Source organism: Branchiostoma lanceolatum, chromosome 9 (assembly GCF_035083965.1).
Source record: "Branchiostoma lanceolatum isolate klBraLanc5 chromosome 9, klBraLanc5.hap2, whole genome shotgun sequence".
Lineage (NCBI taxonomy): Eukaryota > Metazoa > Chordata > Leptocardii > Amphioxiformes > Branchiostomatidae > Branchiostoma > Branchiostoma lanceolatum.
The window spans coordinates 21,034,027-21,051,435 of record NC_089730.1 but is presented as its reverse complement, the minus strand read 5'-3'; the positions used below and the strand labels follow the sequence as shown (position 1 = coordinate 21,051,435).

The 17,409-nt window shown below is 42.7% G+C and overlaps 2 protein-coding genes across 3 annotated transcripts in view; both read right to left on the bottom strand.

Moving 5' to 3' along the window:
- Nucleotides 1-913: 913 nt before the first annotated feature.
- On the bottom strand, nt 914-5,325 carry LOC136441678 (very long chain fatty acid elongase 6-like). 2 transcript variants are annotated; one of them, XR_010756911.1, is made up of 6 exons: nt 5,049-5,325; nt 3,618-3,753; nt 3,051-3,181; nt 2,115-2,248; nt 1,372-1,618; nt 914-1,328 (listed from the first exon to the last, which is right to left on the bottom strand). XR_010756911.1 is itself a non-coding variant. In XM_066438114.1 (5 exons), the coding sequence occupies exons 1-5, from the start codon at nt 5,300-5,302 to the stop codon at nt 1,446-1,448; spliced, it is 828 nt and encodes a 275-aa protein (XP_066294211.1). In that variant the 5' UTR covers nt 5,303-5,325; the 3' UTR covers nt 914-1,445. The 2 variants fall into 2 exon arrangements, 1 of the variants encoding a protein (XP_066294211.1); XM_066438114.1 differs by having other exon boundaries at nt 914-1,618.
- Nucleotides 5,326-16,807: 11,482 nt separating this feature from the next.
- The window catches only part of LOC136441680 (very long chain fatty acid elongase 6-like), a 5,097-nt gene continuing 4,495 nt past the window's right edge, over nt 16,808-17,409 (bottom strand). The window contains exon 5 of the mRNA XM_066438116.1: nt 16,808-17,409. This exon is cut by the window's right edge and continues 98 nt beyond it. Within this exon, the coding sequence (XP_066294213.1) occupies nt 17,335-17,409 (75 nt within the window). The 3' untranslated portion in view covers nt 16,808-17,334.

The following is a 17,409-nucleotide window of genomic DNA, read 5'->3' as shown; positions in this document are numbered from 1 at the left end:
GAAGCACACACTCCAGAACAATACGTAGAGTTAAATGTGGCATCTTTAAAGACAGCACCCCCGGAAATAATAGACGACCTCTGAACCCTATTCAGACCGGGATTTTTGGGTCATCCTGGGATCCGGACCGGGGGTAGTTTTGACGCCCTCCTCTTCGGACCCCTGTAACTCCTATTATATGACCACCACATTTTCAGAGGACGGTGTACTAGTAAAATATATGTCATATGACAACTTTGGTGTCATGGTGACTTAATATGACGTAATTATGTCGTCATTTATGTGACTTTATTGGCTGGAACCGTATAAATGGGGTATTCCCATAAAACTCGTGCAACAAATTCTTCACGGAAACTGTGACTAACAGAATATCAACTGTTGTAGTAATGAATATTGATAGCTGGTCCTGAAAGCATTCGAAATCTGATGTTTTGGACGATATGGATGACGTCATCAAATTTTATTGCCCTTAATATATTTGTTTTCTAAGAGAAAATATAGCACTTTGGTACATAACACTGCAATGAAACTATGTTTTCAATGTGCCTTATGATCAAAGCTAAAATAAACGATTGCACAAACTGATATTTATTTATCATCTATATTTATCATCTATAGTTATTGAACATAATTGTTTTTACCTAATTGAAAATCATTTTCTAATAACTATGGACACTTCATAGATATCGATTTGTGCCAAAGTACGTTTGTAGCTTTGATCACTATGCACATGTTTCATTGCAGTGTTAAGTACCAAAGTGCTGCATTTTCTCTTAGAAAAAAATCATATCAAGAGCAATAAAATATGATGATGTCATCGATATGGTCAAAACATCAGATTTAGAATTCTTTTATGACTATCAATATTCAGTTCATTCTTAATTCAATGAGAAAACAATGAAAAGTCAAAATGTCAATTTCGCTAGGGTGTATCTTATTCTTTCGTGACTCGTAGAATTGAAGTAGTACGGTCTTTAGAAGAATTCGAGTTGTCATCTTTAAGGCGAAATAAGTTATTGCTGAATCCACAAAAAAACAAGACACTTGAAATTCCTTGGAGACGTATATTAAAGAGAGGGACTATTTCTTATTCCTTCCTGACTCTTAGAGACTTGGAGAAGTAAGACATCCGGAAGAAGTTGGTGACTTCTTATTCCTTCTTGACTCTTAAAGACTTGGAGAAGTAAGACATCCGGAAGAAGTTTGCGATTTCTTATTCCTTCTTGATTCTTAAAATCTTGGAGAAGTAAGACCACCGGAAAAAGTACGTGATTTCTTATTCCTTCTTGTTTCTTAAAAACGTTGAGAAGTAAGAACGCAGGAAAAGGCTGGTGATTTCTTATTCCGTCTTGACTCGCTGAGAAGTAAGACCTGGCGATTTCTTATTCCGTCTTGACTTTTAAAGACGTTGAGAAGTAAGACATCCGGAAAAAGTTTGTGATTTCTTATTCCTTCTTGATTCTTAAAGACTTGGAGAAGTAAGACATCCGGAAGAAGTTGAGGAAGAGGACAAAGTAGCTGGCGTACATGCTGGCCGCAAGGATGGAGTCAAAGTTCGACCAATCACAGGGCTCCCCTGCCCCTAGCGTCATCTGGGCGATCACGATGAGAAACAGCCCTGTGGGAGAGACATGATGGTGAACAAAGCTCTCTATTTATTTATTTATTTATTAATCTTTAGGGTGGCCACTTCAGGTAACAATGTGACTGATTTTCAAGGGAGCCCTTTCCGCAACGTCTTCAGTTGAATAAGAGAGAGAGAGGGGGGAGGGGCGAAAGAAGCGAGAGAGAGTGAGAAAGAGAGAGAGAATGAGAGAGAAATAGAGAGAAAAGAGAAAAAATAGAGAAAGAAGAGAGAAAAGAGAGAGAGAGACAGAGAGAGAAAGAAGAGAGAGAGAAGAGAGAGAGTGGGAGAGAAAGAGAGAAAGGGAGAGAGAAAGAAGAGAGAGAGGAGAGAGAGGAGAGAGAGAGAGAGAGAGAGAGAGAGAAGAAAGAGAGAAGAGAGAGAGAGACATAAAGACAGATAGAAAAGGCCCTTAATCAATGCAAAAAGGCCATGCGAGGACACGAAATAAGAGTGTCCTCGCACGAGTGCAGTGTCTGTGTGTGCGTACCTGCGGCCATCTGTGCTATCTGCAGCGCGGTGATGACCATAGACAGGCCTTTGGGCAGGCGGAACCCGGCGGCGCGCACGGCGTAGTACGAGTACATCACAGAGTGGACGGCCAGGTTCATCCCTGTGAAGTAGCTATAGGCAGAGGTGGGGTACGTTATTACCTTCGCGAAGAAGGTTATGTTTTGCACAGCGTTTGTGTGTATGTGTCTGTGTGTGTGTGTTTGTGTGTGTTTTTGTGTGTTTGTGTGTGTGTGTGTGTGTCTGTCTGTCTGTCTGTCTGTCTCCGCAATAACTCAAGAATGCCTGATACGAATGGATTGTCTTTATATTTGGTATGTGAGTAGGTCTTGTTATGACCTCAACATTGCTGGATGTTTGGCCCCTAGCTATTTTCCATGATACTGCAGTGGAACTTCCAGTTTTTATATCTCATTTTCTGAACATGCTATGGTCATTATTTCTGAGTGGTAGGTTGTTGACTATTTCATACAGAAAGGAAAAATTATTTCAAATCAGCTGCTGTAATTTCTCTTAGTTTTTAGATTTTGATAATAAACCAAAAGAAAAGCTGTCTAATGCCACTTCTCTGAAACGTGGACAGCCGTATTCTCCTCTCCATTAAAAGCTGAAGTCAAACTGTAGATCAATCAAAAGTATCAATACAGTAATACGTCTGTTAGTTAGTACCTCTTTATCCATTGTATAACGTTATTGAGTGTACCTCACCGGAGTAAATCCGGATGAAAAATTATGATGATGATGATGATGATAACGTTACATGTACCTTGCATTTCTTAACATAAAGTTAGTCTTAAAATCTTCGGGCATGAACGGGCTGTGAAGGTATTATTAAGGACGTATTGATCCCCGATTGGAGGATCTGGAACATCAAAATCAACACACGAAATTGTTCAACCTCCGCAGCACGGCTTACCTGCAAGGTGCGACCAGGTGTGCGTATCCGTACCAGGTGTATATACAGGTGAGCACATGGTGGTACCAGTGGAGGAAGATCAGCGGCCGTTTTCTCAGGACGAGGAACGCCGTGTCGCCAAACTCTACAATCTGGGGAGAAAATTTCGTTTGATAAGAAACATATCCTTAAGAATAAACACTCGCCTGTTTTAGTAACAATACCATAGTAGAAAAAAGTGCCATCATCATGAAATCTAAGTGGCCAGAAAGGTTTTACAATGACCGAACACACAGAACATGGTATACCAAACAATTATTAGTAAATTATCTATTCCTATTCGTTCTTTCACATCTTCTTGAAAGACTTTGAAAAAAAACGCTGTACGACTATAGGATCCATTTTCCAGAATTTTGGGCGCAATTTATATGTTTTTGCTCATTTTGCATATTTTCTTATTTCGGGGGGGGGGGGGTACAATTTACACTGTAGTAGCAAGTACGGGCGATAATAGATGCGCTTGCGGATGCCATCCATACAATGAAGTCAACGTGACCTAAGGCTGGCACACAAGCTAGTGAGTTTTACCTTGCTGAGGGCAAACAGTGCTATCCACAGCCCTGCGACGGGGTGGGTTCCCTGCTCGTCGCACACGGACCGGACAAACCCTTCGTGCCGGGCGGTCTGCAGCAGCGATCGGGACATCCGCAGGGTGCCAAGGAGGCTAAAAAAGTAGAACAATTATATCTTATTGATATTTAAGGACTTTCATTGTAGTATTTTCCCCTGAAAAGCTACGAGGTGCCCTAAAAGGCTACGGCTATTTCCAACTGACAGTGAGATATGAAGTAGGGCACGGTACATCCGCAGGGTGCCGAGGTGGCTGGGAGAGTAGAACAATATTTTTTTTTTATATTTAAGGAAATGTCATTCAGATGTCCGGTGCAATGGCCTAGTGGGTAGAGTGTTCGCCTTGCACGCGGTAGGTCGTGAGTTCGATCCCCGGCCGAGTCATACCAAAGACTTTAAAAATGGTACATACTGCTTTCTCTGCTTAGCACTCAGCATTTGGGAAAGAGTATGGAAGTTAAACACACACCACTACCAGTGGACTAGCCCCCTGCTGTAGTGACTGCACAAAGTGTGGCCCAAGGGATAAGAATGGAAATGGGCGCCACCCCTATGCATCATATCAAGATGTTTGGGACACTTTAACTTTTTAACATCCGCAAAGTGCCGAGGAGACTGGGAGAGTAGAACAATATCTTATAAATGAAATGCCATTCAGAATGAGGACTTTCATTGTATAAAACAACGATTTAGATTACATGTACGTTTAAAGTCCTGATAAAACCATTAACACAAGGTCCTTAATAAGTGAATTCGTCTGTTTCGTTTGTTCGATTTGACTTTGAATTTATTGGGATTGCGACGATACAATACACGTGGAGCTATTGCTGGTGTCGTGACCTACACATAAAACTTTACAGAACACGTAGAATAGCATGTTTTGCCTAAAGGCCCTAAAAGTCACAAAGGAAGCAATAAATACGGTCTTAAAAAAATGATAAAATACGACCTAACTGTCAATCCATTTGTTTGAACCTTTGTTTATTCATGACAAAGCTCATAACGGCCTGCAGGTCATCTGCTACCGAGGTCAGGAGGGAAGAGGTAAAGGTCAGACAAAATGTAGCACTGCATACAGAGTACATGATTGAAAGTCATGATAAGTACCGTTAACGTTACATAAACATCGGGTGATATCCTTACACATACTAGCCTCCTCCACATACTAGACTACTTCGGGCTGTTTTCTTTTTCAAGTTACAGTTTTATTATTACATTTTTTCGTATTGCTGGCCGGGAAGAATTACGAATAAAAATTTAATAATAAAACTGTAACTTGAAAAAGAAAATAGCCGGAAGGAGTCTGCAACGGAGGCTAACACATACACGGTATCACAAGAACACAAGACAACCCCCCTCCCCAAAAGGCGACTGCGACCGGGCCCTTACCTGAACAGAGCCAGCCCAGAGTTCCACAGCACCAGCGGGAGGCGTAACCGGAAGGGTTCTCGGTGCCGCATGAGCCTCCGCCCGCCGAACACCAGCAGCACGTACGCTGCGGAGAACACGGCGCTCCACCACCAGCGCGCCCGAAACCACCGGTGGAACCCCGCCGCGTCGAACCGCTCCTCGAACTCGAACGGCGGGACGACACTCGGCACGACATCGTCCTCTGGTAGCCTGATGCCTTCTAGGACCGCCATCTCGTCAGAATATCAAAGCTCTGTTGACTAGGAAAAAGACACAGAGATGTAAGTAACGGTGTGGCCACAGTACGGTTGCAGGCCGTCCGGTATGATTTTAGCCGTCGTGAGGTTTTTAAACCACTGGCTCTGACAGAACCCACCTAGGCTCTACCAGCCTCCGCTGGTCGATGGGAAAATAGTAGAAATTGGCCAAACATTGGTCAATTGTATGAAGGGAGTCGGCTACGGAGATAGGGTCAAATATGCAACTAACTGCGCCTGCGAATGAAACCCTCCATGGCCAAAGTCCCTCGGCAAATGTTCTCCCTATAGCCGGCGCGGTTATAGTCTGGTAGAGACAGCCTTTTTGTTACAGAACAGCTGAATTTTGTCCGACACATAAAAGACTGCCCAAAGAATGCCTTCAATCATACAACGAGTGTGACCCGGCCTTTATGTCGCTATACAACACAGGAAACAAAGACCCTTAAAACGCGCGCCAAGCCTTCGCCTATATACACACACACTGCGCATACACAGTCAGATCGTACAGGCCTCTGACCTAATACTGTAAATGCATTCAGGCTCGCGTGGTTTTTATTTCGCGCTAAGGCGAAAATGGGGTGTTCGCGGTGGTTTTAAGTTTGCGGCAGCGCTATAGTCACATACTGCTACAGTATTGGACAGAAATGTTCGCGGTGGTTTTAAGTTCGCGGTGAAACGGTCGCCGTGAAAACCGCGAACATAAAACCACCGCGAACATTTCTGCATTTACAGTACTTGGGAAGGCAGTCTGCTTGTTTCTTTTATTGTATCGATAGCAGAGACGTCAATGATGCCAAATGTATACGACCATACGGCAACAAGAAGTTAATAGAAGTGCATGCCAACTGAAGCATGCGTCCTATGTACACAATACTGTGCATACACAGTGAGATCGTACGAGTCCGTGACGTCATACTTATCGAGACTGCGGTCCCCTGAATATATTATCAAAACTGCATGGGCACACTGGCAGGGAACTCAGCAATACCACGCACGAGCATATATGCGATAAAAAGGACCTTAGGTACGCGTGTATGCTAACATAACCCGGGGGTATGTATACACGGGGTATCAGCCAGGGGACAGATCATACGAGTCTGTGACGTAATGGATATTAGTGAGAGTGCGGTTCCCTAAATCTATTATCGAGACTCCATGGGCACACAGCAGAGACTTCAATAATGGCACACACGAGCATACGATATAAAGAGAAGCTAACGCCTAGGCACCTAAATACACACAGTACACTACTGTGAATACACCGTATATATGCTCATACGCAATACTGAGTAGTGAGAGTGTGGTCTCCTAGTCTTAACATCGAAGCTCTGTGTGCATGACAGATAACGTCACATACGTACGAGCATGCAATACAATACATGTGTGGTATTAAAGCTAACCCCTACATAATAACACAGAACACGCGAGCGGAGCCGACGCCCAAGTACACCGACTGCGAATACACCATGAGTATAGCGCGAGATCAGACGAGCCTGTGGAGCAATACTAATAGTGAGAGTGCAGTGTCCTATAGGCCGTGCGATACTAAGAACATTAATACACCGTCTACGCCCACTACATATAGCTACAAGTACACACTGTCACGTATGCACAACACCGTGTGCCACGGTAAACCGTGCATACACAGTATAGGATGAGGTCATACATTCTCCAATGCACCGAGTGCAGAGTACACACAGCCTGCCCCATTCATAATGCTACAAAGAGATTGAAAGCATTACGTGCGTGAATAACACTCTGTCAACTTGAAGCTACTCTGTCAAGTAACACTGACAAAACGATACAAGTTTGACAAGTCCACCTGTGGGGTTGGCCTTTGTGCGACCGTGACATCACCACTACCCCTCCCCATTTATATATTCTGACCTATTTATCAAGTACAGTCTACCATTGTATAAAAGAACTGGAAACAATTTACGTGAATGTATTCTCTTTAACGCTGACAGAACGATACAAGCTTGACTACTCCTCTACGTGTGTGGTTCGCCTTTGTGTGACCATGACCTCACCCCCCCGTTACAGATCCTGACCTCTAACCTATATAGATGATCAAATACAGTCTCACTTATAGTCTCCCATTCAATAACATAATCAAAAACAATACTTGAATGCACTCGTGTTAAACCCAGACGATGATACTATCTTGAAAAGCCCACGTGTTAGGTTTGCCTTTGTGTCAGATCTTGACCTTGATAACCGCCGCCCAACGCCCCCCACCCCACCCCCTTACCAAGATAAACCTTAAACCCCACGTCACATACACTGTGCCTCGCACGTGCGGCACACACACCGGGGGTACCCGTATCTCTGCCACTTAGGCCCGATTTACACAATGTGACGTCTTTTAGTTCACTTGGACGGGAGTCGGCCCAAGACTGTGCATTAGGAGAACCCTGGCCCCTCAAGTAAAATTCTCTAGTAAGAAAACTGCACTTGAGCAGCCTTAAGCTCCTCACACACAGTCCCGAGTCGACTTCGGAAACGTGAATGTAAACCCATGCTTACCTTCAATACTCGGAGAAGTTGGTCCGCTTTAGATCTGATACGGTAACAAGGCCGAACTGATCACAGACCGGCTTCAGCGTAACCCTTATCGTGCAGTCAGCTTGAGGCGCTTGTTGTTGACCCCGAACGTTTGCTGAACTCCTTAACATGCGGTGAGTAGGCCAGTAGTGCAAACAGGGGAGTGGCCTCACTGGCTCGGTTCAAGAATGTGGGGCACGTTTACTCTCCAAGCAGATGTTGGGAGGAAAGAATCGTACCTTTTTTCCGGCGGCTGGGCTTCTCTGACAGTCTCTATGGGGAGGGACTATTAGAGCAGCCCGACGAACAAAAAAGGTTACTATCTTTCCCCCACATCTGCTTGGATATTTGGGGAATGTTAAGACTAGAGAAACCTGAGGTCATAGAGAGGTCAGACGATATCAGGTTTGACACATTCGAACACAAATGTCACACAAAGGTCATATCGTCTAGCCAGAACAATGAAGACTTTCTAAAAATACACCTAGCATGCTTTGACCTATTTTTCTTAGGCTTTCGACAATACATCCAGAATTTGACAGCAAATACAGTACAGTAGTGAGTGTTTGGAAGCAGTTGATCGTAGCCAAGTGACCTACAGTGTTGTGTCCTTGTTGTTTCTGCAGATTGTCCAGAGTCGCAGTGCGTTCTGATGTAGTCGAGACATATTGTTATGTGCAAACCTAGTGGTTAGTGCAGAGTCTATTCTTCTCTTCTCAAGTGTTTCAAATTTACAGAGCAAAAAGCTTATTACCTCAATGAAAAATGGAGGTATACATTTTGGTGTGTCTTTGGTGTGTGTGCGTCTGTTTGTTTGTGTTCCCGGATATTTGTGGAACTATGATTCGTTCCTCCCATTTCCAATAGGATTATATGTATTACTGACATATATATCATATAGACACCCCTATTCTTCACGGAATGGATCCGTCTACTGCTACTTCCTGGGCGTGACGTCAGAGACACGTGACTGCAGCATCGGGTCGTGAGCCTGCAGGATAACCTATGTCGCCCCCCGTCGACTCTGTTCAATGTGGACAGGGAAGCTCTTATAAAAATCAGGACTTTCGAAATTTTCCCACAAGGAGCTACTTAAAATGATTTGAAGGCACACTCTTACTAGCTTCTGTGCATTTTTCGTGTAGTTTATTTTTTAAGCTCATCTCGCAGTAGTCACACAGATGCATGCAATGTCTATGTTATTAAAATAAATATTTCCTTTTACTGTTTCTCCTAAGATTTGAGCAAGTCTTCCCTGGAAACAAGATTCATCTTTCAATTATGCAACTTTACTATTATCATTTTCTTCATCGGATTTTCCACTCATTCTAAAATCATTATACAGTCTGTGCTTCAGTCAGATTCATTCTGCCGTAATGGCCATGATAACCTCTAAAGGTACCTGTGTACGTATATTGCTATGTTTGTTAGTATTCATAAATGTTGTTTCTACATATCAGTATTGATATTTTACTATGGAACAGTTCATGACTGAAATAAATGATTAAAAAAATAAATAACCATCTTCGTATTTTTTCTGCTCAATTCACGCTGGTGTTTCTCTAACGAGAGAAGCAAATAAATGAATAAAAGTAATTGATAAAGATTGACATTTTAACAATGTCAATATGTTGCTAACATGAATCGGTGCAATAAATATGTACTGAACACAACAATCTACGTCATGTAGTTTTTTCTTTGTTTCCTTAAAAGACCCCCATAGTGGGATCTCTGCGTCAAAACTGGTCACATTGTCCTGAACAAAATGTTGCCTAGTAAAACTAAAACATTTATGATAACTTTGTAAGTATTTTATTTCATTCTATGGCATGTCGTAGGTGTTAACACGACCAGTACAACAAACTACTTCTTGTTTCTCTCTGTGTCTGATTCCTATCACAGAAATCGTTAACGATATAACCAGAATCTTGAAGTTGACAATACCAAAAAAGGGAAAAAAAGCTACTTCCGGTACTACTGGTGTAAAGATCGCATTCATTTTGAAAAAAAATCAGCACTAGATACATGATGGTCACAATGTCGAAATGTAACAGCCTGGTAATCTGTATATTTAATACTTTGGTACTTTGCTTTGCTACTTGTACTAGATTTTCAAACTTGTTCGCACTTTACTCAGAATGAAAAAAAAAACACTCCTTGTTCTTGGATGAGCAATGATCAGTAAGGACAATGAATGCACATGGTAGATTGTCATCTGATCTTATACAACGTTTCGATTATTACGGGGAAAAAGCCACTGTAGGATCATACACTAAACCTTTAGTTTCAGCTATCTTTTCCAAAATTGTAATTGTAATTCCCAAAACAACAATTTCAGCAAATATTCCGGTGTTACAGTTTTATGTAGCTTGGAGTTAATATCTTAGCCATGTGTCTTTATAGCTTTTGATTCTTTACATAGATTTAAAGTATCATCTAGGTCCATTACAACAACAGCTTTGAACTGCAGTCTCCACAAACTTCTTACTAATATATACATTGTGATTAATTTTACCCAACCCTTAATTTTGGGGCCTACAAAATTACAGGACTTGTTTTTACCTTTCAATGGACATCATATTTCAAAGATAATTTCATGGTACCGGTGGGTATAACTTTCAGAGGTGTAAGAGTTCCTGTGGTTTGATGTTCAATGTATACGCGGTAAACCTTTCACCGCCAACTTTAAACCAACACGTTCTGTCTTCTGCCTATCTTGACCTTGTTTCAACCACGAACTGAACACCCTCACGAACACTTCATTTTCTCCCTACCACGAAAATAAGTCACCTAGTACTCGAATGCATTTACAAACTACAGGTAACGTTAGTATTAGATACTAGCAGCGTATGTCATCATAAAAAAATGGGCCTTTGATTAAATTTAGGGTTGCCTGTACCTTTAGACGTTAGGGGTGGTTCCACATAAGTATGACAACTTTTAGTGTCCAACATTCAACTCCGCGAGTGACCATTGATCTCCAAGATCTTTTAAAGATCTCTCAATCATCTTTGCATACTCTCTGTTGTCCCCAAGGATCCCTCAATTATATTTCAGTTTTATCAAATACTTACGTACACCGCCTATTTGGCTGTAAGGCTGCCAGCACGTTATGTGATTGATTTTGTTTTTCAATTCTCAGAGATTGAACGTTTATAATAGCCTGATATTAACCCTGCTCTGTCTGATCATGACCATTGGCCATTGCTGTATATTTTGGGTCATGAGAATATGGCTCGAATGCAGTATGCTCGTTAACTGATAGCTTTCATGGTCATCTTTAAGGTACTGCGTGTTACCCTTAAGCTTAGACTGACCCTACCCTGTCTGATCACGACCACTGGTCACTACATCAGCGGTGATGTTTGTTTCGGTTCCAGGGACAGTCACCTGAGACTGACCCTGCTTTGTTTGATTATGTTGGTCCATATCTTCATACTGGTGATCATGACCACTGGTCACTACAGTAGCTGTGGTGTTTGTGTTGGGTTCAGTGATGGTCTGAGATTGGTCCTTGCCCGTCCCATCATGACTACTGGTCACTACAGCAGCTGTGGTGTGTTTGTTTGATTCAGTCATGGCCTGAGACTGGCCCTGCCCTGTCTGATCATGGCCACTGGTCACTACAGCAGCTGTGGTGTTTGTGTTGGGTTCAGTGACGGTTTGAGACTGACCCTGCCCTGTCTGATCATGACCACTGGTCACTACAGTAGCTGTGGTGTTTGTGTTGGGTTTAGTGACGGTTTGAGACTGGCCCTGTCCTGTCTGATCATGACCACTGGTCACTACAGCAGCTGTGGCGTTTGTGTTGGGTTTGATGATGGCCTGATACTGACCCACAACTTTGTACAGAGAATTCTGTTTTGAGGTTGTAAGCCCTGCGCCATAAGATAGATTTCTAGCATCCATGCATGCAGTAACGGCCTGAGACTGACCCATTCCTGTATGATTATGTTGGTTCGCATCTTTATACCAGTAATTGTGACCACTGGCCGCTACAGCGGGTGTGTGTTTGTTTGATTCAGTGATGGCCTGAGACTGGCCATGCCCTGTCTGATCATGAACACTTGTAGAAGTTGGGTCTTTTGGTGGTGTTCCTACACCTGCATACATAGGATTTGGCTTTAAGGCAGCTAGCACTTCTTTATGTGATAGATTTCCAATTGTCAGAGATTGAATATTGGCCTGAGACTGACTCTGCCCTGCCTGATTATGAAGATTGTCAATATCTTCATACTGGGGATCATGACCACTGGTCATTGCAGAAACTGCTGTGTTTGTCTTGCTACCAACAACATTGGGATTTACTGCCAAAGGCGAATGCCTGGTCCTCCTTTTGTACCAGATTGTGAGAATGATGCTGCCAATCAGGACAATGCCAGCTACCGATGCACAGACAGAGGCAATGACAACAGGTAAGGGGGAACTGCTGATTTCAATGTGATTAATTGGTGTTGCTTTTGTCTGGCTTGTTTTGCCTGCATAATCTGCCGTTAGGCCAGTATTGCGTCTAAAGTACCAGGGATAGAGAGAGGAGACGACGCCATTGTAGCAATTGTTAGCACTTTCTAACGGGCCATGACGGGGCTTTGTGAAGCGTACAGAACGTGCTGTTGGGCCAGTATTGCTTTCTGTGTGGCCAAAAGAAGATGTTGGCACCGCAGGTTGTTCTGTTGGGGCAGCAGTGCTTTCTGTGTGGCCAAAAGAAGATGTTGGCACTGCAGGTTGTACGGTTGGGCCAGCTGTGCTTTCTGTGTGGTCAAAAGAAGATGTTGACACTGCAGATGAAGGGAATGGGGTTTGATTATCAACAGGCAGTGTTGATATGGTTTGCTCTTTACATATCATTTCTTCAGGATTAACGTCTGCAAGCTTCTGCCCCTTCAATTGTGGGGGCTTGGCACAGATCATATCGTGTTTAAAGAAGGAGAACCTAGCAATGTCTAGCCTGAGGGGAGCCATCCTACAGTCACATTGCCAGGGGTTCTTGCCAAAATTTACGGCACGAATAGATGCCAACAAGCCATAAACTGAAGGGGGAATGGCAGACATCTTGTTTGACCGAAGATTCACAAATTTTAGCTTTGGCAGATTTAAAAATGCACCCGGCTGAATTACTCTTATCTGGTTGAAGGACAGGTGCAACTCTTGTAACTGGGGTAGATTTTCAAATAGACCTGATTGAATCGTTGTTATTTGGTTGTTAGACAGGTACAAATGTTGTAGCTGGAGTAGATTTGCAAAGATACCAGCCTGAATCTTTTTTATGTTGTTCTCATTCAGCGTTAGCATTTCAAGGAGGATTAGATTTTTGAACAAACCAGGCTGGATCATTGTTAAATGGATTTTTTCCAGCCACAACTTTTTAAGTCGGGGTAGATTTTCAAACGTTTTTGGCTGAATCATTATTATCTTGTTGTTGGACAGTTCCAACTGGTCAAGCCGGCTTAGAGTTGCAAATGTACTCGCCGGAATATTTGCTATCTGGTTGTTTGACAGCCACAACGCTTGGAGGTTGGGTAGATTTGCGAATATTTCTGGCTGGATGCCTGTAATCTGGTTGAAAGACAGGTTCAACTCTTTGAGTCCAGGTAAATTTGCAAGTGAACCAGGCTGAATCACTGCAATTTGGTTTCGGGGCAGGTATAACCGCTGTAGTTGGCATAGATTTTGGAATGCATCTGCCTGAATCATTGTTATTTTGTTGGAGCCCAGGTACAACGATTGCAGCCGCAGTAGATTTACAAATGCACCAGGCTGAATACTGATTATCTGGTTAAACCTCAGATCTAACTGACGGGCGGATGTTGGGAGGTTCTGAGGGATGCTGGTGAGGCCCTGGTTGGCGCATGCGCAGCGTGATGATGTTGCACAGCTGCAGCCAGCTTCTGGTATGTTGGGCTCCTTCAGGATGATGAGAAGGAAAATCAGCAGGTGTCGCAGCTTTCTTCCCATGGTGTCCTGCCACCTGAAGAGAACAAGAAGCTTCTCTGTAAAACCACACTGACTCTGTGTCTTGGATCTCTCGAGTACATAATGCTACGTCTCTGTGTAAGACATCTGCATACCAAATATCATTGAAATCCTTCTTACCTTTGTTATGATACCCTCCTTAGATGATTTAACTATAACGCCCCTGCAGTTTTAGAGAAATCTGGTAGGGGGCCCAAACCTACACCACCTTTCCCACACATCAAGAACTATATCTCCCACCATCAGGACCACATCATGTCCATGATCAAAGATACGAAACCGTCAGTGCCGTCGGCCACCAGGAGACACACCGACTCTGTGACTTGAATTTCGAGAGTTCATAATGCTACAACTCTGTGTAAGATATCTGCACACCAAAAATCATTAAAATCCTTTGTTATGATATCCTCCTTTGATGATTTAACGATAATATCCCTGCAGTTTCAGAGAAACCTGCTAGGGGGCCCAAGCCTACACCACCTTTCTAACACATCAAGAACTACTACCAACGACCACAGCATGTCCATGATCTGAGATACGAAACCGTCAATGCCGCTGCCGTACCAAGGTTGTCCACCAGGAAGCCCAATATCGACGTGCACCTTTAACATCTACCCTCAACGTATATTAGCATTCGGTTTTACCTATCTTAAGATAACAAACCAAACAAATCGGAACCGAAAAAAATAAAAACTAGATTTTCATAATTGATTTTGCAAATTAGGTTTATATTTGCATTTTGTTGTGCAAGTCTCTGTATAAGATACCTGCATACCTAATGACATTGACATACGTCTATACTTTGTTATGCACTTGGAAATGTTTTTAAACAAAATTCCACTACGGTTCCAGTTAGGGCACCCAAACCTACACCACTTCTTACTTACATCAAAAGCTATCTGCCACACACAAATTTGAAGCCACAGCATGTCCATAACTAGAGATACGAAAATCGAAAATAGTACTGCTGTACCAAGATCAGCCACAAGGAATCTCAAAAGCTACCTGCATCTTTAGGGTCACAACAACTACCCACAAACAAAAAAACATTGCAACCGCTCAGACCGTTATTGAGATATTCATCATATTGCGCCGGAACCACATACACGCGCCGAACTACAAGCGCACCCAAGACTATACCTCCATTTTCAGTGAGGTGACTAATTCTGATGCCGGACTACGTGCCTTCTCATCAACAACAAAAATAACAGGACAGTTTGCTTAGTGTATGATTGTCGGGAACCCCGGGCCCTGTCAGCGGACAGAATATAATGTTTGTGAAGTGTGTGAACAAAGCAACCACGATTTCAACAAAAATTCAGTGGCCTATGCCCATGCTAGAATACGTGCTCCGGTAATTGTTACTTTACAGGGCGTAACAAACAGTTTTGATTGCTGTGGTAAGAGTGACGTGGTTGTGTTGATTGTCTGAAGCTGGCTGTTTGAATTTTGTTTACTCTTTTTGCTCAGGTGCTTAGGCACCTTTACAAGTTGTCCTCCCACACACTTAAGACATCCACTGTTACAATGTTATGACAGTTGATGGTGATGTTTTCTGACGGCCTGTCTTCTCTAGAAGCTATCTACTCTAATGCTTTGGTCCCATTGCGACAAGTAGAAATTAAAATAAAAAATATTGGTCCCATTGCGAAAAGTAGAAATTAAAATAAAAAATACATGTCAAGAAAGTACTCAATGTATGGTTAGTAGTAATCATTTACGTTCTGTGCATTTCGTTGTCTTTTATTTTTCGTTCCCACAAGCTGCCTTGCCGGGACCCGGATTGGAAATGGGACCAAAGCATTTGATAGCAGTTAGAGAACGTCAAAACCTTTTCTGCTTGGAGAATTGAAGCGTGATTATTGAATTAAAAAAACGGTCTACAAAACACATTTATCTTTAGCCCTTGCCCTGCTGGATATCCAGTGCAAAAATATACCACCACTGCTGAAGTGCCCAGGCATCTTTGAAACAAAGGGTACCAGTTTGATATTGCTCATTTTTAATTACTTTGCTTTACAACATTATGCAACGTAAGAATTCTCGAAATACCCTCAACCCGACAATTGTCAGGGCTAGCTACAGCAAACAAAACGAGCATTGCAAACCGACAATTTCGGGCTCAGTAGGTCTAGGGTTTTAATAAGTATCCACTGGCAAAAACATACCTATTTGGGCAGGAACTCAAACGTGTAGAATGCCTCTGGCGCCGGTTGAGGTTATCAGTCTTGTAGGGTGCGTCCGTTGGTAGCTTATCCGTAATGCCGTGTGACAAACAACCCAAGATCAGTCTTACATGTACGTACACGGGGGTGTTGATTGTCTGAGGCTGGCTATTTGAATAATTTTCATATTCATGACCATGATGAAAATTACAATCATGATATTCTCAGGGTTCGAAATACTTGCGACACAACGTTTACTGCACGCAATTGTAATGCTTAGGTCCCAGTTGGAAAAAGGGCCCCTACCGGGTAGTTCACGGACTAGTCTGTTTTGGCACTTTCGGACGTGACCCCTACGTGGCCCCGTGGCCATGCGGCTATGGGCTGTTTTGGGGCCCGGCCGGGACCCCGATTTAATTTAACGTGGACGTAAAATCAACGCGGTTCCCGGTAACAAATAGACGCCCCCCCCCCCCCAATTGACATAGAATTCGTCTATGAGCCCCGCAAATACATGTAGGAGAATCTGGAATAGTCCTAGTCCTAGGAATTCCACCCTCTAACGCTACTAATAGAACTCCAGAGTCGCCTAAATTCCAATCTCTACTGTGACATATACATTGTACAAGCACAAGTATATTAATAAACTGAACAAAGAAGAACAACTAAAAGCTAGGCTGGGCAGGCCTTTGCTAGGGTCGGCTGGGTAACCGGAAAAATATAAGATTGTTTTCCCCTAGGCTGTGTGTCATCAGTTTCCGAGTCAGTCACATGCAGCAGAAGACCACTGAACGCGTCGTCTTTTATTCTTTTATTTTTCACCACATCATTCATACAAAAAAAAGTGAATACTCGTAAAAAAGGAGCATCTTTTACAACAAGAAACTCCCTAGAAACAACAAGAAACTCCCTAGAAACAGAAGACATGAAATTTTAGAAAATATACATATTAACTTCTTCTGTAAGTCTTGCGTCTTTAAGTCTCCAAGAAGCAATAAGGATCTAGGAAGAAGGGCATATCTAGTTGTATTTGATATATTAGACATGTCCTTCTTCCTAGATCCGCTTCTTGGAGACTTTAATGCGTAAGACTTGCAGAACAAGTTACCGTTGAGAAGTAATTATTATCTAAGACAGACGGCATGTCCGTATTCCTTCTCTTGCCTCTTGGACACTTGTAGAAGAAGTTGACGAAGAAGTAATTATAACTAAAGACAACCGGTATGTCCTAATTCCTTCTTGCTTCTTGGAGATTCGGTGACATAAGACTTGTAGAAGAAGTTGACAAAAAGAAGAAATTGAATAAAGACAATTTGCATGTCCTTATTCCTTCTTGCTTCTTGGAGACGTGGTGACGTAAGCCTTGAAGAAGAAGTTGATGAAGAGGAGGAAGTAACT

Coding starts and splice junctions, on each gene's coding strand:
- LOC136441678 (XM_066438114.1), bottom strand. CDS start 5,302: ATGGCGGTCCTAGAAGGCATCAGGCTACCAGAGGACGATGTCGTGCCG. Junction 3,182..3,617: donor CACTGTTTGCCCTCAGCAAG/GTAAAACTCACT, acceptor TTTTCTCCCCAG/ATTGTAGAGTTTGGCGACAC. Junction 2,249..3,050: donor CACCTGGTCGCACCTTGCAG/GTAAGCCGTGCT, acceptor CTCTGCCTATAG/CTACTTCACAGGGATGAACC.